At 45.6% G+C, this 23,548-nt stretch overlaps 1 protein-coding gene across 1 annotated transcript; it reads right to left on the bottom strand.

Annotated features, from left to right (window-relative positions):
• Nucleotides 1–16,215: 16,215 nt before the first annotated feature.
• LOC125325175 (zinc finger and SCAN domain-containing protein 2-like) lies at nucleotides 16,216–22,584 on the bottom strand. Its single transcript, XM_048301957.1, has 4 exons — nucleotides 22,222–22,584; nucleotides 19,852–20,478; nucleotides 18,327–18,428; nucleotides 16,216–18,251 (listed from the first exon to the last, which is right to left on the bottom strand). The coding sequence occupies exons 1-4, from the start codon at nucleotides 22,292–22,294 to the stop codon at nucleotides 17,911–17,913; spliced, it is 1,143 nt and encodes a 380-aa protein (XP_048157914.1). The 5' UTR covers nucleotides 22,295–22,584; the 3' UTR covers nucleotides 16,216–17,910.
• Nucleotides 22,585–23,548: the final 964 nt, after the last annotated feature.

Raw genomic sequence — 23,548 nt, 5'->3', positions numbered from 1 at the left:
CTGGAAATAAAACATAAAAGCAGAATGACCCTATAAAAAGAGTGGGGTTTCTGCCTCAGAAAAAACCTTGCTGCATTACTGTAGAGGCTCAGGGTGTAAAGTGGCTGTGGTAGGGGCCACATCCTTGTCCTGTGGTCAACATGAATTAGTCACAGACTCTTCTCTCTCTTCTGACATTTTTACACCTCCTGAGACACATGAGTTGCAGTCCCCAAGGAATCAGAGAATAAAGAAACAAAGACCAGAAGGCTGTTTAGGAGTTGCCGTGTCAGAACTGTAAGTAGATGTTTGATGTTCCATTCCTGGGACCTCCCCCTCCCTTGTTAGTGATTCTCAGAAAACTCACATGGCTTCCCAAGGCCCATCACCTTAGCAGGGTACTCACATCCAACCCCCTGCTACCCCTGTGCCCTGGAGCATTGTCAGATTGTTCTCTGTAATTTTGGGGGTTGTGCTTCATATTCCCTGCAGGACTCCCAGCAGTGGCTTGGACATCTTTGCCTGTATCCCACCTCTGGTGCTGGAATGCCTTCCTGGCAGGACTCACAGTGAGCACATTCCATTCAGGAGCTGATCTCCTGGTGAGGTGCTTTCACTGAGTAAGGAAGGGGTGAATCCTGGCTCCAGCTCTTCTCACAAGGACCAAACAGATCAGGCTTTTCTTTGGTGTCAACCAGCTGATCCTGAGTTTAGTCAGAACTCCCATCAAAACCCTTTCCACATATATGCCCTATGGGAATATGCCTAGATTGTTTCAGCTTAGATACCCATTCAACAACTCAAAAAACCCCTAACTCTATGTCCTTTAGGTACTCCATTACAATAAGATGTCCTGGTGGCTTTAATTACTCCTGGTGGACTGGAAAGGTCGGAATGCTTCTCTGTCTTGGGAGCATTCTCTGCAGTGGATCCCAAAAGAACCGTACGGCCCGGGGGTTTTTTCCAGTGCCTGAGGTATCTTATCATCAGATGGTGGAGAGATGACTCTACAATCTTGCTAGGAGACTGGCCCAGCCCACAAGCATTTCAACTGGAATAAAAGTGCCCCAAAGAATATGAAGTGGCTGCTGCTTCTCTACATGGGAGCAGGAGATAACGGAGGAGAAAGGTTGGTTGCAGGAAGGAGGTGCCATGTGACAGAAATAGCACTAAAGGCCTTGCCAGCATTTACCTGCTCAACAACTGCAAGGCAGTTTCTTTGAAAGGAAGGATCAAAGTTTTCTATCCAAATAAAATTTTGAATTTAAATGCCTGCATTGAAATCAGGTTTTGTAAATCTATAGTAGCTTTGTTATCCAAATGTGAAACTTTTTATTCATCACCCATATGTTTAATGATCCATGTGACATGCATGGATGGTTTTTAGTTTATATTTGAGAAGAGTAGATGGATTTTTGCTTTCCAAAGGCTGAGGGATAGCTTGGCAGTCCATCCTCCACTGAGAGCACAGTGATGTCTGGTTAACTTCTGGTGCAGGGGGTTTCACAACCTCCCAGATAATCTTCTCCAGCTCTGGCTTACGCAGAGAAAGTTTTTGCAACATCTAGTCTTTTTCTTTTCCCCTGTCTTCTTTTCTTTCCTGGATATTAAGTTGGTTAGATCTTATCTCTTATCCAGCAGTGTAATCGCTGCCGCTCTTAATAGCAACCTCTCATGTACTGCAACTGCACTATCGTGTCCTGCCCTATTTCCAGCCTTCTCCTCTAGACTCAATAAACCCAGTTCCCTGCTTTCTTCCCAGAGGTTATTTTGCAAACCTCTTATCGCTGCAGATGTGCTCCCACACCCAGCCTGGACCAGCCTGGCTGTTTGCTGTTCCCTGTCCCGTGCCAGTGATGGCTTCTTGCTTCTCCCCGACCATGTGCTGCTACACCCCCTTCCCTGTTCCCGGTGGCTTCCTGCGGTGGGGTTGGCCGGGATTCCTGCGTGGGCGTGGGGGGCCCTGCCGGGCCAGGTGCTGGGAGCAGGTGCCAGGCCCCCAGGCCCTGCCGAGCGCAGGAACCGGCATGTGCAGCTCACTCCTCCTGCATCCCAGCCCTGCCAGGAAACCAGAGTCCCCGTGGGACTCCAGGGCTTTGTCCTCAATTCCCAGGTTCAGGAAACTCACCAGCTCTCTCCTCGGGGGGCTCCCAGATCACAGAATCAAAGAATGGTTTGGGTTGGAAGGGACCTTAAAGGTCATCTCATTCTTACCCCCTGCCCTGGGCAGGGACACCTTCCACCAGACCAGGTTGCTCAGAGCCCCATCCAACCTGGCCTTGGACACTTCCAGGGATGGCGGAGCCACAGTTTCTGTGCCAGGGCCTCACCACCCTCACAATAAAGAATTTCTTCCTGATACCTAATCTAAATCTACCCTCTGACAGTTTGAAGCCACTCCCCCTCATCCTGGCCCTCCAGGCCCTTGTAAATTGTCTCCATATTTCTTGTAAGACCCCTCTGCATTTTGAAAGGCCACATAAGGTCTCCCCGGAGCCTTCTCCAGGCTGAACAACCCCAACTCTCTAGGCCTGTCCTCATAGGAGAAGTTAATTAATTTCTGATTGATTTCTGGTAATCTGCTTTGGGGATTGTCTTAGGGGGAAGAGGTTCCCATCTTCTAAGGAGTGTGAGCAGTTCAGGAACTCCTAAGGAGGAAGAGCTGCCAAAGAACAGGTGTAAGACCTCTCCTTCATTTTAGGAGCACCAGCTTCCAGGATCAGTTGGAGTCATGTAACCTTGTATCAGCTACTTCAGTGACAATCATGGGCATGTGCAGTGTTACAAACCAAATCCTTCCATTCTAAAGAGCCCAAACAGTTATCTAGAGACTTCATTATTACCAATATTCTGATGAATACTTTATTATAAAATTGGCACATTCTGCTGCCATTTATTTCACTCTCTTCCCAATACCCCTCCCCCCCAAATAATCCTTATATCATTCCCATGTTTCCAACAGACTCAGTGACCCCAAACCAAGTCTTTTATCATCCTGTCTGGACAAGATACTGCATAAAATGCCTAAGAGCATGGACAAGGCAGTCTCCCTGCTGATCCTGCCATGGGGATGCCAGTAAGAGCTCTCTGCTGCACGTGGCCACTGATCCCTGGCTGTAGGAGCATTGATCCCTGGATATAGGAACCTGCTCATCTGATTCCTCTACATGCTTGTATTTGATTGAAGTGAGACAGTTGGTTCCTAATGGGGGCTGACAGTGGGATAAAAAAGCTGTATTTCCTTCAGAAACTAGAAGAAAAAACCTCCCTAAGCCTATCAAAAGTACACCATGAAAATAATCTCCAAATCTGAAAATATGTATTAATAAAATCAAAGAGAGCTTCTGAACTGTCTTTGATTTTGAAACTTCTGGGGAGAAATGGACACTGTTAGGTGGTGATTCATCTGACCAGTTTTAGGTGTCTACCTTAGGAATAGGTGAATCATGCCCTAGAAATGCTGCTTCAATATTTGAAAAAGGGGCTTTTCTTAGGTTGTTTGATGACCTGTTCTCAGCCTGTTATTATTTACAATGCTTTAAAATTATTTTAAATTTTAAATACAGAGTTAATCTTTGCTCAGGACGAGGATGGGCTGATAATACATCTTTCTCTGAGAACTGTGGTTTCAAAAAATCAGCAGTTTCACTCCTGTGATTTTGCAGTTTGTCTTCTGGAAGGGATGTGTGGAATAGAAACAGTGAAGTAGTAAGACCAAAGAAGACAGAAGCCCAGAGGGGAAAAAGGTGAGCAAGTCAGAATCTGAAACAACACAGGAAACACAGATGACGTGGTTTCTCTAAAAAGCTTGTTTGCTCAGTTAGAGGGAAAGAGTATTTGTGTATGCATAGCTGTAGTTTTACTAACTGTATATAAAAAAGGCAGATTAATTTATTGCACACACTATCCAATATCATTATATTAGCTATTATATAATGCCAGGATATACTGTTATAGATTTTATATGTGTGTGTGTGTACTGTGGTGGACTCCAAATTTATGTGCAGAGCAGCTTGACAGAAAAGGGCATGTGTAGGAAAGTGGTGGAATAAATAATTTTTTCTTATGTCCAGCGATCCAGCTTTTTAAAGTTGCATCTCTAACCCTTTGTATAGCTAAGAAACAGTTAGGGATGGTCCCCTAATTCCCCTAATGTACAGATTAACTTAGTGGGACGTAGACCTGAGCTTTAAGTCGTGGTCCTGTGGTTGTCTCCCACGCCTAGGCCAGGTTTAGAAGTTCTTCATCACACACATTTTATTCTCTCTGTTGTGTTTGCTTTTCCGTCCCACTGAGCCTTTGTCGAGAGCAACTAATGATCTGCATTCAGTGTCCTTTTCCACGGGTAGGCTCTTATGAAAGCTGTATTTAAAAGTAGAAACGTGTTCATAAACTTTACTTATGAAAAAGGTGATAGACTGAGGTATTAAAGTAATTTAGTTGGGCAGAAGACAGAACTTCATTTACAGTAGATGAACACGCTGTTATGCAAGTAAGCAGCATCCAAGCTATTCATGGAATGGCATTTGTCTTCAATAAATATTTTACATAATACATGCAGGTTATTCATGGAATGGCATTCATTTTTCATAGAAGTTTTATGTAATGCTGACCACTTGGGACTCCCAGGAATTAAAGATTTGATAACAACGTGGTCTCTCGTTTTATTTTCTGTGATTTTGATCTCAGAGCTACAAAAGTGGCTTTAATGTGAGGAGGTTTTTTTTCAGTTCCAGACCCCCTGAACACTTCCAGTCAACTGCTGTACATGCAGGCCTACTAATAAACCTTTGCTTTCCTTTGTGACCTCTCACAGATCACTCAGTACTTGTCTTAATGCCCTCCCCAAAAAAGTCAGCGGCTTGTAAATTGGGAATTTGCATTGTGTCTGTGCTGACTTCAGTTTTGGGAGGTATGGGATGCTATTTTAAAGCCTAACATAATTGTGGGGGCTTTCTTTGTTGCAGGTACTGATGACAAATTCCCCTGGAAGCTCAGACATTAATCATTGGGAAAAGTGAGTGTCAGGAGCCTGGTTATGGAGCCATGGGGCCATTTATGGACAGCCTTTCCTGGAGTTGGGTGTGGGGCACAGCAAACTTCAGCCAGGAGGAGCAGAAGATACTTTGCCTACTGAGTCATGGCACTAAATGTGCTTTTTACAATTATTTAAGGTGAAATTCAGTGGAAGAATGGAGCAGGTCATTGGTATTTAATCTGAACCAGAGCTGTGAAACTTCAAGTGACTGTGCAGGAGGGAGGTTGCCATGATGATGTGTGTCATCCTGGGAAAACATGTCCTTGTGCTTACCCCTTTCCTTGTGTTTCTTCTTGCTCATGTAGAAAACCTGTAGGTGTAATAACCTGAAAGATTGACAGGCTTTTAAAAATTTCTTAAATGAAACGGCTGCTTGTCATCCCTAGATACAATTCTGCGATTAAAAAAAAAAAAAAAACAGTATTTGCACAGCTTTGTAATTTCCTGGGACAACCCCAAAATAAGCCGTGTCTTTGTCCATGTTTTCAGAGTGCTGCTGCAGTCACAATTATCATAAAAAAAGGAAAACACACAAATGAACCATGCAAAGTAAGATGGTTTGTGGTTGGACTTGATGACCTTAAAGGTCCTTTCCAACCTAAAAGATTCTGAGTAGTTTTATTTGACCTCATTCTAGCCTTCCAGTCCCTGAAGGGAGCCCACAGGAAAGATGGAGAGAGACTCTTGACAAGGGCCTGGAGTGACAGGACAAGGGGCAATGGCTTCACTCTGACAGAGAGGAGGTTTAGATGGGATACTAGGAACAAATTCTCCCCTGTGAGGGTGCTGAGGCCCTGGCACAGGTTGCCCAGAGCAGCTGTGGCTGCCCCATCCCTGGAAGTGTTGCAGGCCAGGCTGGATGGGGCTCTGGACAACGTGGTCGAGTGGAAGGTGTTCCTGTCTACAGTAGGGAGCTTGGAAGCAAATGACCATTAAAGGTTCCTTCCAACCCAAACCATTCTATGATTCTATAAATCTATAAATCCCTTCTGTACTTCTGCCTTTGGATGGAGCAAAGTTTTCATGGAAAATATCCCCACTATTCCCTGCCCACAGTGGCAGTTGGTCAGGCACCCCAGAGAAGGAGCATGTCATATGCCTCAGTAAGTTATTTCAATTGACTAAATAGATTTTTTTTTGCTTCTGAATAAATGTCTACATTTTTAATTATACTTTCCATCTTTAAATTACGTGTCAGAATCACTGTCTTTTGGTAGTGGCCAGTATTTAGCATGTGTCTCAGGAATGGTTTTTGACCACCATAAACACTTTTTGCACACTTCTGGGTAGCTGCTCATGGCTGGTGTCCTGGCAAATTTTGGTCTCTGCATGACTTGACCTTTAAATGTACAGGCTGGCCAAACTACAACAGGTCAGGAAGCTGGGAGGAACCCTGGCTTCCTTCCCTGCCAGCAGACTGGTTCAGGCTCCCTGCATTCAGCTTGCCTTGATTCATGCAGAAAGATGCAGCTAAACCAGACACAGTGCCAGTTCCTTTCTGTGGCACAGACTTGGGAAGTTCCCTAGGCTCTGTTTCTTACGTAAGAAGTAAGACAGGGAGCTGTGGAGAAGTTTAAATAACTGCTGCCAGGCATTTAGAGCAATCATTCATGACTGTGGTTTCCCATTTGGTACCAGTGATGATTAAACTTAGCTAAGCCTCTCCTTTGCTTCCCTCAAACATTTTCCTCCTGTCACACTGACACAGCTGTTTGTATGTCTGTACAGTGGATTGGATCAGGAACTGATCCAGCTAAAAATAACCAAGGGTAGAGTGGGAAACTCTTACTTTTCAGCCACTGAAATTTCAATCTGCATCATGCTGCAGCTGCACACAGAGCTGCACTGGCACCACAAGCAGAGCTCAGGAAGAAGTGACCACAAGGACACACAGAAGAGGAGATGAGGCTTTTGGAAGAAAAGGAGGTGGAAGCAGAGCTCCAATGGGATGAGCAGAGTAGTACAAACCTGGAAGCTCCACTCCTCAGAGGTACTTAGCAAGAGATGAGCACCGATTCCAGCTGTGTGACGTCCCCTTGGAAAAGATTCCCAAACTGAACCTCCTCTGCAGATATTCCTCGTGTGCAAAAAAGGGGCACATTTCTGCTTAATGCCTTTGTTCTGCTTTCTCTTAACTCCCTGCTGCTCCCCCCAGGTTCCTGTTTGATGGCATGGATGGCATGGTGGCAATACCAACTTAAGGAACCGTGGAGCTCTAAGGATGTTTGTTACCACTTGCCCCAGACTGCAATTTTCCCTGACTTGTGCCAGGCCTGCTGTTTGTGGAGCTGTGTGGAGCACTGGATCAGGGAAGCAATCCAAATTAAAAATAACCCAGCGGGGTGGCTGGGGGGTGGCAAGAGCTTTAGCAATCCAGGATATGCTGCAGTCACAAATCAGCGAGAGCTGTTTGCCATTGTAGGATGTCACGAAAGCCCAGCCTCGGAGATACCTATTTAATACAAGGAATATGAACCTTTCAGCCAGTGAAGGAGCCTTGGGAATGAGGAGGCAGGAATCCTTTGCCTATGTTCATAAGGGACATGAGAGCAAACCTCACTGTGCTCAGGTGGCAGCACAAAACACCTTCACACAGGCTTTGCTTTACCAGTCCTTCACATGATGCTTTTGGAACAAAGGTTAGTGGCAGTGTGTGCTGTTCCACTGATGGATGTTCTTTATTCTGTGGATTAGGGAGAAAGCTACCAGGATTTTTAAAGGCTGGAAGGGTACTGCAGATATGGGGGCTGTGCCATCACCAAGAAAGGGAATAAAAGAGCCTTTTTGACAGACATAGCTTCATGGTACAGAGTGAAGTAATAATTTGTGGATGCATTCCAGAAGAGGATGTATTCCTCTTCTTTGCTCTAGAGAGACAATGCCACTGTGATGCACCAGCACTAACCTACATGATCACAGCAGCAGTGACATCACTTTCACCTTGGAGGAAGCATCTGTAATTAGTCATCCTCTCTTGTATTCCAAGCCCTGTCTGGTTTTCTTCTGGCATCTCTCTTCAGTTCATGGTTCATCCCTCCTGGGCTGAGTATTTTTAAGTACCAGTCATTTCCTTTTTCTCTCCCTCCTGCTTCTGACTTGGCACTTCACTGCTTCTCTCCCCAGGAATGCTGCTGCTGGGAGGTGACTGACTTGAGCACTGATGGCAAAGGTGGTGAATCCAGAGACTCAGAGCCTGAGGAGTTTCAGGATCTTCTCAGGTTACATTTCTAGAGAAAGGAATTTACTTTCTCGCCACATGCATTAGTGGCTCTGGTCACAGCGAGGTAGAAGATGCAGGTGAAAACATTGGCAGCTACATACCAAATTAACCAAAGGTCTAAGTGCCTGAAGCTTAGGGCAGGATGTGGCTGCCCTGAGGTAAACCCTGAGTGCTTTCACACCAGCCCCTGTCCTCAGGACAGCCCTGACAAGTAACATGAGTGCTGACTGTGCCAGGGAACACGGATTCAAGGGTCCAGACCAAATACCATCATGTTTTGTCATCTTCTTTCACCTCTCTAAGAATATGAGGAGTTGTGTTCGTTGATCTTAATTCTTCCTTCTCTCGACACAGGAAAAATGTTCTCTTTCATCCCCTTGCTCCCTGCATTCCCATTGCTGCTTCCCTTCTCCCAATAATTGTTAAAATTCTTTTTTTTTCAATAAAGCATCTTGTGGTTCCTGTTTCACTGTACGTTCACATAAAGGCTTGATCATAGGTCCAAAGAATGGGGAAGATGCCTGAAATCCCTCTAATGCATACTATATGTAAACTCTGTTTTTCCTGTTTTGCTTGGTATTTCTGCCTGAAGGCATCAGGAGAAATCCAAAGGTCATCTGTTAAAGAAATCAGGCAAGAAAAGAAAGCAATTGACCAGCAAAGAGGCACCTTAAGCACAACAGCCACGTGCAGAGCTGTGGGAAGAAACTTCCCAGTCCCTGTACTTGAAAAGATCTGCTAAGGCTGGAAAAAGGGAAATGGAAGGACACACACAGGCCTGTCAAAAGCTCTGCCATTTGTAAAGGCAGGGGCACATTCTGTGTGCTTGGAGATGCTCTGGGGTAAGCAAGGCGAGGCTTCCCTTTTGTGAGGGGAAACGCTGACAGAACAGGGCCTGACACAGAGGAGTCTCCTCTGTGGTTCCATGCCTGGAGATGGGAAAGCACAAACACCTCAGCCACAGTCAGGCAGAGTTCAGCAGGGTTGTGGGGAAGGTCAGCTGGAGGAAGAGACAGCAGAAAATGGCCCAAGGCAACACATGAGCATCAGGGCAACTGCAAGAGCTCCGGAAAGAAAAAAAAAAAGCAAGTCTGGGTATGAGGGATCAGTTACTTGGGGGGTCTGGAGAGTGGTGACCCTTCTCCCATGCAGCTGTTATCGCCCCCAAATCACACCTTCCCAGCAGCTTCACGAAGTCCAACGCCCACCCCCCCTTCCCCCCGAGTCTTCCTTCCTAGCTGTTCATCCCATCCCAATCCGTTCCACTCTCCCTTCCCCTCATGTGGTGGCCTGGTTCAGCCATTCACCTCGGCAATGGCAAAATGCTGTGAGACACCTTCACTTTGGCTATGTTGCCTCTTCTGGCCTCCCTTTGCTCAATTTCCTGAAATTTCCTCTATTTCCTTTCATTTTCAGAGATGGAGGCTCCTGCTGTTGTGTCTCTGGCTATTCAGACCAGTGTTGTTGAGGTAAAGAAGAAACAGAGCCTGAAAGAGAAGTCTCCTGTGCATGCAGGGACACTTTTGTTTGCTTGATACATCTCAAAAAATGTTTTAGAGATTACACACAAAATACTTAAAAAAATTATTAAGCACACTTCTTGGACAAGATCAAAAGAGATCTGTTTTTCCAGTCACAATGAAGCAAAGAGTGTAGAAAGCTCTTATTTCAGTCATCACTATTACATATATTTTTTTCCCAGCAGGAGTATGGAAAACTGGATCCAATATAACCCAGGTGGCACTGGGAAAACAATCTCCTCAGAACCAGTAGGATGGTGTGTCACTGCAGAGTCAAAAAGACAAACCATTTTATCTCATAAAGGAATGGTGAGCACCAAGTGCCCTCCTCTGGCTTTTCAGATTCTTGCAGAAATGTGAGAAAATTAAGACCAATTTTAAGAATTTCCCTCAACTCCAGATTCTTGGGCCAAGAAACTGATGGGAAACTCACTCTGGGGAGGAAGAAAGAAAGGGAAGGGAGAGAAGGGAAAGAGAAAAAGAAGAGAAGGGAGAGAGAGAGGGAGTGAGTCGGGATAACAACACCAGGGTGATAGATTTTATTTCAGAGATGTCATTCATCCATTTGTCTCTCTTAGGTATTTCTGAAGTGCCGCAGTGCTGCAGGATCTGAGCACTGTTAGCACAACAGAAATTTACAGTATTCTACATCCCACAGCTGGCAGGAGCATTTGGGCACCAGCTGGTGACCACAGGTCTGGGATGGAGCGTGCTAGGGATGCTCTGCTGGAATTAGAGTAACTAATTTGCTTTTTCCAGTAGCCTCCCACTATGACCCTGAGGGAGGAGCTGGCTGGTAGAGAAGGCAGTGAGGAGGCTGCTGTCAAAGTGAACCTCCTGGCTCTTTTGTTTTTGCACATCCCCCATGCCATCTGAATTTGGCTCGTGAGTTCATGCTGCCCACAAAGTAGTTAAATCCCTGGAAGAAGAGGACCATACCCTGCAACTTCTGCAAAGGAAGGGTTGGTATCCAGATTCTCCTCTCCAGCTACATGACTACAAAAAGCAAAGGGCAAAAAGGCCAGAGGAAGTGACACTGAGCAGGCAAAACTAACAGTGGCTGTGGAAAGGAACTTCAGTTATGTGCTTACACTGGTGAGCAATCCCATCCTAGCTGCTAGGGAACAGCTGGGAACCCTAAGGCCACTTCGACTTGGCATAGTTTAAAATAAATTAATAAAGATCTAAGAAATAAACCCATGTCAATCCTTTATCATTTATAGAACATTTCTAAATACACACAGCACTTCACAAAGCACAGGGAAAGGAAAATGAATGCCCTGAGGGTTGCTGTGAAGGGGCAGACACCTCTCATGAGGAAGGGTGAGAAAACACGTGCACCGTGGCCATGTGGCAAATGGCATCTGATTGTAGTACCAGGGAAAGAGGGTAACGGGGCTTTGGGATGCAGAACTACCCACTGGAGTCCTCTGCACAATCCCAATCCACACTTGGTGTGTGTTGGGAGATGACTGGAAAGGGCAATGTGGGCCAAAGGCATCACTACATCCAGCTGTCTGTAATCCAGGGGACCTGGTGTAGTCACACCCTTGTCCGCCTCCTTGTACGTCAGGCCTGGACCAGGAGCTGCACCTTGGATCATGCCCAGACCACATTGAGGGACGCTGCCTACCACCAGTGCCCCGCTGGTGTGACATAAGGAGCAGTTGTGACTGAAGCTCTGCCCACAGTGGCAGCACTTGAAAGGTTTCTCCCCTGAGTGGGTGAGGGCAGAGCTGTCACTGAAGCTGGTCCCACCCTGGGCACGGCTGTGGGTGCGCTGGTGGCCGATCAGGTCGGAGCTGTGGCTGCAGCTCTGCCCGCACTCGATGCAGCCGTAGGGCTGCTCCCCCACGAAGGCTCGCTGCTGCACTGCAGCATCCCTGCTCCTCCGAAGCCTTCTGGGACCAAGTCTCTGGGAGAAGGGACATGTCCCTGTCACAGTTTGGAGAAGCTGCCCTTATGAGAAAGTCCCTGTAGAGCTCTGCTGCCCCCGGCCCATCCCACTGGAGACCAGGCTTTCCTTAAACACCTCCAGGGACAGGGACTCCCCCTCCTCCCTGGGCAGCCCGTTCCAGTGTCTAATCACTCTTTCTGTGAAGAAATTCCTCCTGATGTCCAGCTTGGACTTCCCCTGGTGCAGCTTGAGGCTGTTTCCTCCTGTCCTGTCCCTTGTTCCCTGGGAGCAGAGCCTCACCCACCCTGGCTGCCCCCTCCTGTCAGGGAGTTGTGGAGAGCCAGTAGGTTCCCCCTGAGCCTCCTTTGCTCCAGGCTGAGCCCCTTTCCCAGCTCCCTCAGCCCCTCCTGCTGCTCCAGACCCTTCCCCAGCTCTGTTCCCTTTGCTGGACATGCTCAATGTCTATCTTGCAGTGACAGGCCCAGAACTGGACACAGGATTTGAGGTCTGGCCTCACCAGTGCCAAGAACAGGGCTGTCCTGCAGCCTTCACAAATTCCCTAGCTTGCATTGCCACATTTTTCTGTTGTTCTCTTCACCTGACACTCCCCACCATCTCTTTGTATCACAATTGTCTCTGATTCCTCCTTCATATTTCTTCATTCCACCTCCAGAAAAAAAGAGAAGGCTCTGGGGAGACCTTATTGTGGTCTTTCAATATAGTTTCCTCTCCATCTTTCTTGTAGGCTCCCTTCAGGTACAGCACAGGGTAAATCTTACCTGCTTTTCAGAATTTGCCAATGTTTTAAGAACCCTCTGTCTTTTCAGGTGGGACATTTTGGACTTATCCCATGGCTTCAATGTGTTTTATTCTGCCAGCCAGCCCTAGCAAGACTGTGAGGAATGTCTGCCTGCATTTGAGTACCTAAGTGGTGGCAGATTTAGAGTATATTAAATCAGTCCTTTCAATCTGTTTTGCAATGGAACTGAACTGTTCCTACACGGGTTAAAGACGAAATTGTTACTTTTTCATACCTCTGAAGCCATTTAAATGGCTTCCATTAAAAATGGAAAATCTCTGCTTTCAAGTATAATTAGTCCCTAAACTCAAGTTATCTGCTATCTGCTGTTCTTATTCAATTTCTGTTAAATCAAACTTTATTGACTAGACTTGTTGGGGAAAGGCTATTTATGATTTTGTCTGCTTATTTAAACTAATTAAGTGCTATTGATTTAAAGCATCTGTGTGTGGGTTTAATTCCTGTGCCTGCTCTACCATGCAAAAACCCCACAGTATTTATTAATATTTCCATAGACTTTAAGGGGGTGCCAGAGGGAGGGTGGGCACAGAGGATGCCTGTGGTAGTTTGGTTTCTTGTTTTCATACATGCCAAGGAACTTCATGGTTTTAGTTCTTTCTTCAAACCCACCAGCTAATCTGTGACTGCTATACAAATTTTCCTGAATGACAAATACAGGGTGAATATTTTGAGTCTCTTTGGGTTTGTGCAGTGTTCCCTGGTTTTTGCGCCTGTGGGCATCCCAGCATCACCACTGGAGCTTATGTTGTGCTAATATTCACTATGGCTTTTAAAGCCTTTTCCCAAGTCTGTGCTTCCCATGATAGATTGTCCATTCCTGCAAGCGTGGTCTACCATCACAGAAAATTAAATCCTCTGCCTTTGAAAAATTCACTTCATTATTCTTCCTTGAAAAACAAGAAAATCCTCAAAACCAGGGAGCCTGCCAAAGTGCAGAATGCATCTACAATATACTACTCAAACCAAAATGCATGGAGTAAAAATAAACGTGGTAAATCAAGCTTTAATCCTAGTTTTAGACCCCTTTGATGCTTTTCCAATTGTTTGTTCATCACAATTTTTCAAGTGTTTCCAGGAAGCATTCATTCCAACAGCCATACTGTGTGTAGCTATGCTTTGTGCAATTCCTTTGTTTCCTTGGGAATGTGGTGGGCTCTTTTTTTGTCCTGGAGATTTTGGAAAGCTGAAATTTGGGCCGTATTCAATTACAAAAAGGCAAAACCATGCAATAAATCACACTGGAGTTTATTCTCTATGAAAGTGCTTCCCATTTGAGGGAATTGCATTAATGCTGCTCTAGACTGAAAGTAGTTTGTGGCAGGAAACACCATTTCATTTTGTATTTGTACAATATCAAGTACAGTTGTGTCTCTGCCCAGTTCAAGGTTGAAAGAAGCTACTGTTGTAAAAATAAAACACAGTTGTAGATCCCCATCTGCTGGGTTTTTCATATATTGCTGCCAAAATTAGACAACCCCTGATTTTGAGAGGAAAAATTGATTTTGGCCATAATTCCTGCTTGTTAAGGAAAAAAAGAACTGCATATAATACTCAAGCTGATAAATTTGTTATCCTCTGGTGACCATGCCACTGAGCTCTTGGGCACCTGCACATTCCAAATAGCTCTGCTGAGATGGAAAAGCAACCAGTTTGGCCTGGGTTGGAAGGGACCTCAAATATCATCTGGATCCTGCCATAGGTAGGAATCCTTCATCAGGGAAGATAATGAGTTGCAACACAGCCTTGTCTCTGTTCTCTATCTAAGCTCTGTGTAAGTGAAGGGCAAATGCACAGGCCTCTCCCTTGCTGCTGTTTCAAGTTTTATGATTTGGCTCTATTTTTCTGCATGAAGGAGAAAATAAAGAGCGAAAAAAGAAAAGTAGAAAATGCCAAGGATAAATAAGCATGTTATCAGGCACCTAACAAGGCTAATGTCAACCATTAAAAATACAAATCCAGTGACAACTGCAATTCCAACTTGTGCTAACCATTTCCTCCATCCTGTAAGCCCTAAAGGCTTTAGGAGGGTAGTAACCCATGACCCAGGTTCTAATCCATCAAACTAGGCTCGTGGTTGCATAGACTGAAATAATTCTCTAGCTTGATCATTTATTTCTTTCGTCTTAGCTTGTGCCTCCTCAGTGGAGGATGAGGCACTATGGATGGTAAGGCAACACTCAGTTCCAGATAAATTCAGCATATTCCCAGCTAGATTCCCTTTCCAGTTTAGCCAATTCAGTAGCTGTGTATTGGATATTTTTATGGCAATTTGAGGTTGTCTCATCTTCCAAACCCTCACTCCCCTATTCAGTTTTAACAACAGGTTGTTGTGGAACTGGCACTTTATCCAGCTGGTTACACAGGGATTCTAATTCAGAGAGTGGATATGTTGTTGTTTCTTTAGGTAGCCTTGGTCCTAATGCATCATCCCCTTCTCTTGTTAAGCTCTCTGAAACATTAAGTTGAATGATCACTTTGGATCCCAACATTTAACCTCATTTGTGTTTTCATCTCACTTTTGGGAGTGTTGAAAACCTAATTCCTTCCACAGCTGTGGATTGAGGCAAAACTTGCCTTTTTTTTTTCTGCAGAGTACCAAAAAACCTCAAAAGTTAACTGATGCAGAGTGGAGGTGTCTTCCCCATCCCCAGTAATGAATGATCATTTTCAGCCCTGAAAAATCTTGGGCAAGGCCTCCAAGACCTTTGTAACTTTTAGAATATAATGAAGGAATAATGTCTTCTATGCAACCGCATTACAAAACCCACAATGTAACTTAGCTGAAATGATTATCCTTGTTTCGCATGATTAAGAAATCAGGATCCAATCCAGATTAATAAGGCTAAATACCTTCAAAGACTGCTGGGCCAACATCCATATCAATCTTTAAATTCATGGATCCACATTAAGACCTCCTAGATGTCGTCCAGGTCCCCAGGATTAATATTCTACACTGGCTGTCTCTCTTTTTGCAGAGTTAACTTGCCATAATAAATTGTGTGATTAAGGTGTGATATGGGGCTGTTAGTTCTTTTTTTATTATTCTAGTTGTTGACTTCCATTCACAACAGAAACACCTCAATTATCTGCCTGAGTGCATAATTTCTTCAGATGCACTTTAATCAGCAAACTTTTTCCAAGTTCTCTCCTGGTGTCAGCTTAGTAACAACTTCCTGAGTTATTTTATTTTCCTCTGAAGAAAATAAAATGCTTCTAAAGACTGACAGGTTAAAAGCAAAATTGGGAAAATTAGTGCCAATTTTACAGATCTGCAATTCCAGCTGCTTCTCAAAAAATTGCCCTCAATTTCCTGCATTTTCAGATCATTATTTCTTAGACTTGTACCATTCTGCTGTTATTATTATTATTATACAGAGAAAAGAAAATGGAGCTGGCTGAGGGATAAAAAGAAAAGTTAATGGCCAAGTCCCCTGGCCTATTTATGCATGAGCAGGTCCAAAGTCAGTGAGATCTCCCCAAACATCCACAGCACACGCAGGCTGTGGGTTTCTGCAGAGAGCAGCTCGTGTGCTGTGGGCAGTGAAAGTGGATCAGCCCATCCTCTTTCTAGCCAGGAGACCTCCAGATTTCTGATCAGCAGAGAAAGGGAAAACCCAGACAAAAGCTGCCAGGACCGACAGCTCTGGGTGGCCTTGGCTCCCAGGGCCACCTCTATGTAACCCTTTTACAAAGGACAAAAGCTCCCCAAAGATTCATTTCTAACAGAAAAGGAACGTTTTAATAAGGAACATCATAAAAGCAACTGAAATACAAACTTTAACCACTGATTTCATTAGGAGATTCTGCTTTAAGAAGAATGACATCAAACATCAAAAAAAAAGTTATGAACAGTACCCCTGAGTTTCCATGGAATAATAGCAACTCTTACTGAAGCTCTGAAGCCTGGAGACAAAGGACTCTGAAATGCTCAAGTGATGGAAATTACACCTCAAAGATACCAGTACAAGATCACATTGAAGGGATGTCCTTTAAGACCTCTCAATTTGGCTTAAATAATATCCCAATAAGTTAAGACTAATCCAAAAATCCCACACAGTAGGAACGAGTGTGTCATTTTCACAGTCTGTAGTCACACAGCAGATGTGTCACACTTGGTCCCACAGTTTTAGCTTTGGGACAGAATGTGACAGTCTCTCAACAAGAAGAAGGCTTGTTAAGAGAAACAGTGTTTCCCATTCTTAAAATCTAGACTTTATTTTATTAATTACTAAGAGTGCATCCTTTTAACAAGGTAACATTAAAATCACAACTACAAACCAAAAAACCACCCATGCACAAACACAGCATCAGTTCAAGAGAAAAACTTTTTGGCACAAGCCCCAAAGTTTCTTTATCCCAGTTGAAAGGTAAATGAGCTTTTTTGCACTTTTGAAGCTTAAAGGCTCTGATGCTGCCCCAAGCCTGACACTGATGGAAACAATGAGGTAGATCAGACCAATGTGTCTTAAAACTCTGCACTCTCCAACCCTGACAGACCCAATGTCAGAGTCCTACTGGGAAAAAAAAAAAAAAAAAGAAAAGAAAAGAAAAAAAATTGTTTCCTCTGCTGTTTTCAAAAGATGACACCTGAGCCTCTCAGTGTTCCTCCTCAAGCAGTAATTATTTACCCCACTCCTACCCCTAATTAATACCTAACAGCCAAAACCATGTAATAATCCAAATAGGATATGACAGAGTATCTAAACCCAGGCTCAGCTGAGCTCATCTTTGAGCAAAAGAACAACTGCCCTATAAACCAGTTTGGCTTTTCCTCATGAACTCTTGGTAAGCAAGGTAGAATTGAAAGGTGGTATTTTGTTGAGGGTTTTTTGGTTTGTATTTTCAGTTGGGTTTTTTGGGGGAAGAGGGGGAGTATGTTTGTTTTAAACAAAAAGCAGAAAGTATTTTTTTCTAGTTTGAGCAGTGCTGCTGGCCTAAGAATCAGCTAAGTCAAGGACACCTGATTTAAAGACTTCCTAAAGGAAAGAAGCTTTTGAAATGGATGCTGGGAATAGGGGTGCTGTAAACTGAACATCTTTACATAAGCATCTTGCTTCCCTCTATATAAATCAGACTTAACAGGAGATGTGTGAAATGTCCCTGAGGACTTTATCATTGGATTCCGGTCGTTAGGAGAGGTACAACTGCCCAAATCCATGCTGAAAGATGTATCAGGTAAAAAAATACATTCAAGTTTGATGCATTATCTTGTGAATGAATGTTTCAAGTCACTGCACCCCAGCGATAATGATCTCTTGAGCTGCCTCGACAAAGGTCATTCCTGGCAAAAATCCCTGCAGGCTACAGGGCAGGGATTTGATCAGCTGCTGCTTGCTGATGCATCTGAGTGTACAGTCAGCACCTCCACAGCTACAACAACTGCAACACCACAGCCCAGGGGTCACCTGCCCTGAGTGGCAGAATGGTCCAGAACAGTCACACGCGTTTACAGCACAAAGCTGAGCAGGCTGCAGCAGTCACAGAATCTTGAGAGATTGGGAGCTGAGGTGCAGGCAGAGCTCCAGAGGCAGATGAAAGGGATAAGGCACTGGCACCTTCATAGGAGAGGAGACTGCTGGGATTAAGAAGGGGGCAAGAAATAGATGCTGCAGCAGCCATCTGCTGTCCTAGCAGGAGTCCTAAGCTATAAACGTTGGAATTCAGGAGAGCATTGCCTGGGAGCAGTGTATTTAATTGCTTCTGAATTTCCTGAAGCACCTGCAGTTGACTTTGCTGATTCAGGAGAAGCATATCCATATTTGCCCTCATTTTCTTCACTGTACAAAGAGAAGGGAATGTTAATGCCTGCTATGTAAAATCACAAGGCAGTTTAGAAGCCTTTTTATACTTACACTCTTCAGAAACAAGATTCCAGTGATCCATCTGGCTTTCCTCTGCACCACACTTTTGCTCTTCCTTCTGCCCAAGAGATGTAAATTCAGGTTGGTTTGCATCTAAAAGGAAGACAATGCAAGTCAAGAGTTGCAAGGTCTGCATTCCAAACATGGCAGCTCAGCAACAACCCTTCCTTCCTCTCACCCACGCCTTAAAATTACTTCGTTCAAGTCACACAGTGGTCCAAACTAAACCAAAACCAAAGATTAGGGTGATACAGGGGTTTTGGGGTTTTTTTGAGGGGGCAAAATGAGAAAGCAAAGCTGGGGCAAGGGATCTGTTGAGGAAAAGGGCAGTTGAGATTAAGTAAAAATGGGTTTGTATTTGCACACTTTCTTTATAAGCAGATACAGTGTTAGACTAATCTGATACTACTTAGTGTCCAACAGAGCAAAAAATGAGACTTTTCTTCAGGAATTATAAACTCTTGTATCCTGCAAAAGCCATGAAGAACAAAACAAGGTTTAGGAGTGTAAGGTTCCATGCTTAGGGCTCACTGGCAGAGTTCCTAGGCCACCTCTCTGTATCTGTGGACTGAGAGGCCTCAAACCCTACATTAAGAACTCAGTTTTGCCATTCCATTACCAACTTGATAATAACTGCATCATTATTCCCATTGTTAAGGTGAAAGGCTCTTCTTTTTTTTTCCCCCAGAAGAAACAAACACAAGTAAAACAACTACAAACAAACAAACAAACAAACCACAAAAACCAAAGAAAAACCTCACACACAAAACACCTGCTTCTCATGCCAACACCCAGAACAATTCTGTGGGTGTCTAGGCAAGATTCAAGATGAAAACTTAAAACATTTTTGACCAAGGATAAAGGGACTGTCCATGTAAAGGTACAAAAACAGGGAAAAAAACCCACAATGCCAGTTTTTATCCCTGAGTTTCTGGTCACTACTAGAACATGAAATATTGCAAAATCCAGAAAACTGCCTACTTGAAATAATCCCTTTGTCTGACAGACTGTTCTGTGCTAAGACTATTCCAGAGACTTCCCACTGCAGACAACAAGCTAAGATTCAATATCCACATATAACAAAAATTAGCTGCTAGAGATTACCAAGGCAGTGTTTACAGTCAAAATTCCTTGCATCTTCCTAAGCTTATCATTTTGATAGCTGAGCACTTCTGAAGATCTAAGGCTAGACATCAGGCAACACTACGAAGCAGGAATTAGTAAGATCTTTATTATTAGTGAGGAATCAGTGGGATCTGAGAGCTTTGAGGAGCCTAAGGTGCCAAGCAACCTCCATGGTAACACCTACATTTCAACTTCAGTTTTTTCAAGTAACTTCCTCAAATGGCAGAGATAAATTTATTATATCAGAGACGGGGAAAAAAAAAGTAACAAAACCAAACCAACCAACCAACCCCCAACACTCATATCTAGAGCAAGGAGGGAGAAGTGTTTAGGAATATTTCATATATCCCCCAAGATTCTGCATAACTTGAAATAAACACAGATCAGTTACCTGCTGTGTGTTCACTGGGCCTGTCTCTCAGCTGTTGGTGTTTGATGGTGTTTGAGCTCACACTGAAGCTATTTCCATGCTCTGAACGCCTATGGGGTTTCTCATCTGCGTGGACTCTCTGATGCTGCAGCAGAGCTGTGTTCCTACTGAAGCTCTTTCTGCACGTGGTGCAGGAGAAGGTTTTCTTTTTCAGATGGGTTTTGTGGTGAGCAAGGAGGGTCGAGGCACGGCTGAAGGTTTTCTCACATTCCTTGCACTTGTAGGGCGTCTCCCCTGTATGGACTCTCTGGTGCACCACCAGGTTGGCCTTCCTGCTGAAGCTCTTCCCACATTCTGCACACACAAACACCTTTTCTCTTGAATGGATTTGCAGGTGGGTCAGGAGCCTGCAGTGGCCCTTGAAGGCCTTCCCGCATTCTGGACACTTGAAGGGTTTCTCTTCCCAGCGCAGTTTCTCGCCATCAGTGCTGAGGACGTGTTTCCTGGAGTCTCTTTTTTTGTGAGGGGAATCATCACAGGCTGCCCCCCTCTCTGGGCTCTGGACTTCACGTACCTGAGGCAGTTCCTCTTGCTTAAGGTCTTCAGGGAAGCCTTTCTCGTCCTCATTGTCCCCCAAAACGCAGTCCCCTGATGGAGTAAGAGACTCATCTTAACACTCCTCTTTTCCCTGAGGCAGGTAAGCTGCTCCTTGTAAAATAACTCAATTTCTTAGGCCTACCTTCAGCTTAAACCAGATTCCCCTTTCCCAAAGAGGAAGGGAAATTCTGAAAATTGAGACAAGAAGGGGGAGAAAAGTGCAAAGAGAAGAGACAGGTAAGAAATGTTCCTCTTCTCTTCCTTCCTCTCCCCATTTCCTTGTATTTCTTCCCTTCAGAGAATGGCAAAACGAAGACTGTCAAGATGAAGGAAGGAAAGGAACATGCTGAAGCATCTCACCCATCCCAAATACCTACTTTTAGCTATTTGTTCCCGCAGACTTATTTCAAAAGCTTTCCAGACTGTAAATTAGCATTAACACGCTGTTTCAAAGCTGGGCATTTGGGTGGGGATCTTTCAGCACAGAAGAGCCCACTTAGCCTTCCTTAGACAAAACCAGCAGGGAGATTTAGGTTGTTTCTCACTTGTGCTAGTTTGTATTTACCGAAAAAAAGTTAAATTATGTCTTTTGCAGGTTGGCACACCAGGCTTTTTTTCTCTATCACAACAACAAAAGTAAGTACTATAAGGACACTGTATATTTGTGCATCAGAAGTAAAAAGCTCTGTATTGATTAAAAAAATTAACTAATTCCCAATTAACTATTAGAATCTCTTTTCATAGCTAGACCTAACACATTTACTTTCCTTGCAACGACAAGCTAAATAAATTGCATTCTGAAGAAACTCACCAGAAACATTCAAACATATCCCTGTCTTTCCTAAAGAATGCAACCTGTTTATTTCACAAGTGAATATGCACCATCACACACCCCACAGTAAGCTCTAGGTATGTTATTCTGATGGCTAGATCTTATATTTACAGCAGTTCAGCATTAAAAGAATCATGAGGATCACCTAATAAACACTTAGACAAGGTTGATTTTTGCAAGCAGCTTCAGATGTTTACTATTAATTCAAGCAGAAGATTTAGCAATTAGCATCTCTGATCTAGAACTAAAATAGTACTCACACATTTAACAAAAAAAGTTTGTTTGATCCACTAACAAAACCAAACCAAACCAGGCTTTCTACATTCAAGATAAAACTCTGCAGGGCAATTTCAGTCCTACCTCTATGATACCAAGGAATAAAATTCTTGAGTAACATGTCCTTGAAGAGGCAAAATGCAAAACGCTCTCTGTTTACATGGATGTGGCAACCTACACCTAACTAGCAGCAATAAAATAAGCAAAGTTGCTGAGAGAGGGCATCCTCTCTCTTACATCAAGGAATTAAACCCAAGGAGGGAGCTTTCTCCCAGAGGGACGAGGAAGGCTCTCTGTGGCAGGAGCACTCACTCCTCACGCTACAGCCACGAGGCTGATTGTTCCCCGAGAGCCTTGTAGGTCTCTGACAGGGACATGCAGAACCCTCCACTCCCACCCACAGCCAGAGCCGGGCACTCACACACTCTGGATGCAGCTCAGCAACTCCCTCAGACCCTCCTCACCTAGAAATCCTGGAAGTGTGCTGGCTGCCCGTCGCTCCCAATGAACTGGACTGGCTGATTTTGAAAGAGGAGGTGGAAAACCGCAGCAGAAAGAAACCCAGAACACCACCGCAACCTTGCCTCGGCCTGGCATGGCATCCGGCCCCATCCTGGCATCCCGGGGATGGAATGCCGGCACCACGCTTCCCCGCGGGATTGAACTACCAAGAGTTTACATCTCACCTGGATATCCTGCAGGATCACTCCTCCCGGGGCTCTGGAAAATGGAAAATATGGACTCCATTGCTGGCTCCATCTAGAAGAGGAGAGGACACGGAGCGTGAAGCCTTTTCCAGCAGACGGGAGCAGAAGGGGAGGAACAGACGCTGGTACAGCACACTTTGGCTGTGCCTGGCCTAAGAGGGGCAAACCCGGGACAGAAAGGGCAGCCCTCCACAAAGACCTGAAGTTGGGTGACTCGTGAGCTTCATCCAGAGCCCCGCGTGATAAGAAGCGCCTTTTCCTAAGCTCAGTCTCCCTGGGAAGCACCGACCGGCCCTCGGGCAGCGGGCCCCACTCCCCACTCACCCTCAACACCTCCCTCCTGCTTTCTGGCACGCTTTAATGCCGGCCCGCGGGCGCTGTGCCCTCCCGCGGGGCCGCTCCGCCCTCTCCGAGCCCCGGGCGGGCTCCGGGCCTCGCTCACGTGCCTGCTCTGCCGGGCCTTGGCTTCGCCCCGGGCCTGCTGCTCCCCAGCGCCGCCGGCTCTTCGCGGCACAGCCCAGCGCTCCTGCCCGGCACAGCCCAGCGCTCCTGCCCGGGGGCCAAGACCCGCCCGGGTGGGGGAGGGGGTTCAGTGCCGCTCCCCTCTGCCCGTGGGCGGCGGGAGAACCGGGCGCTCCTCGGGTTCGCCTTTCGGCGTCGACACCCCCTGGAAATCCGGCGGGAGCTCTTCCTTCGCTGCCCCGCGCTGTACTATCCCCGTCCTCCGACCACGCTCGCTCGCTGGACTCCCCCGCACGGAGCGTCCGCGGGGCTCCGTGTCCCCGCTGGGCACGGACAGGGCTGAGCTGGCACGGGGTGCAGCTCGGCCTGGTGAGTCACGGAATGGGCCATCGTCCTACCCGCCGTGCTCAAGCAGCGCCATCCCAGAGCACACGGCACAGGACTGAGTCCGAATGGTTCCGGAATAGTTCCAGTGAGGGGGACTCCACATCCTCTCTGGACAATCTGTTCCCCTGATTGCCATGGGAAGAAGTTCTGCCTCCTGTCCAGGTGGAATTTCCTGGGATCAGTCCCTGCCCGTTCCTCTGGTGCCATGGCTGGGCCCCCCGGAGCAGAGCCTGGGCCCTGCTCGGAGCCCTCCCTGCACACAGGGACACCCAGGGCTGAGGGCCCCTCTCAGCTGGGGCTCCTCTCCAGGCTGGACAGCCCCAGCTCCCTCAGCCTTTCCCTGTCAGGGATGCTCTTGACCCTTGACTGGTCTCTGCTAGAACTGCTCCACGAGCTCCTCATCCCTCTTGTACTGTGGAGCTGAGCCAACTACTACAATGACAGCAATAAAATTGTA

The sequence above is a fragment of the Corvus hawaiiensis genome, chromosome 4 (assembly GCF_020740725.1).
Source record: "Corvus hawaiiensis isolate bCorHaw1 chromosome 4, bCorHaw1.pri.cur, whole genome shotgun sequence".
NCBI lineage: Eukaryota > Metazoa > Chordata > Aves > Passeriformes > Corvidae > Corvus > Corvus hawaiiensis.
This window is presented reverse-complemented; position numbering and strand designations above follow the sequence as displayed.

Excerpts from the sequence above, each read along its gene's own strand:
- LOC125325175 (XM_048301957.1), bottom strand. The coding sequence starts at position 22,294 with ATGGAGCCAGCAATGGAGTCCATATTTTCCATTTTCCAGAGCCCCGGG. Across the intron at positions 20,479-22,221 it reads TGATCCTGCAGGATATCCAG|GGGACTGCGTTTTGGGGGAC; the intron begins GTGAGATGTAAA and ends TTACTCCATCAG. Across the intron at positions 18,252-18,326 it reads GAATCTTGTTTCTGAAGAGT|TGAAGAAAATGAGGGCAAAT; the intron begins GTAAGTATAAAA and ends CTCTTTGTACAG.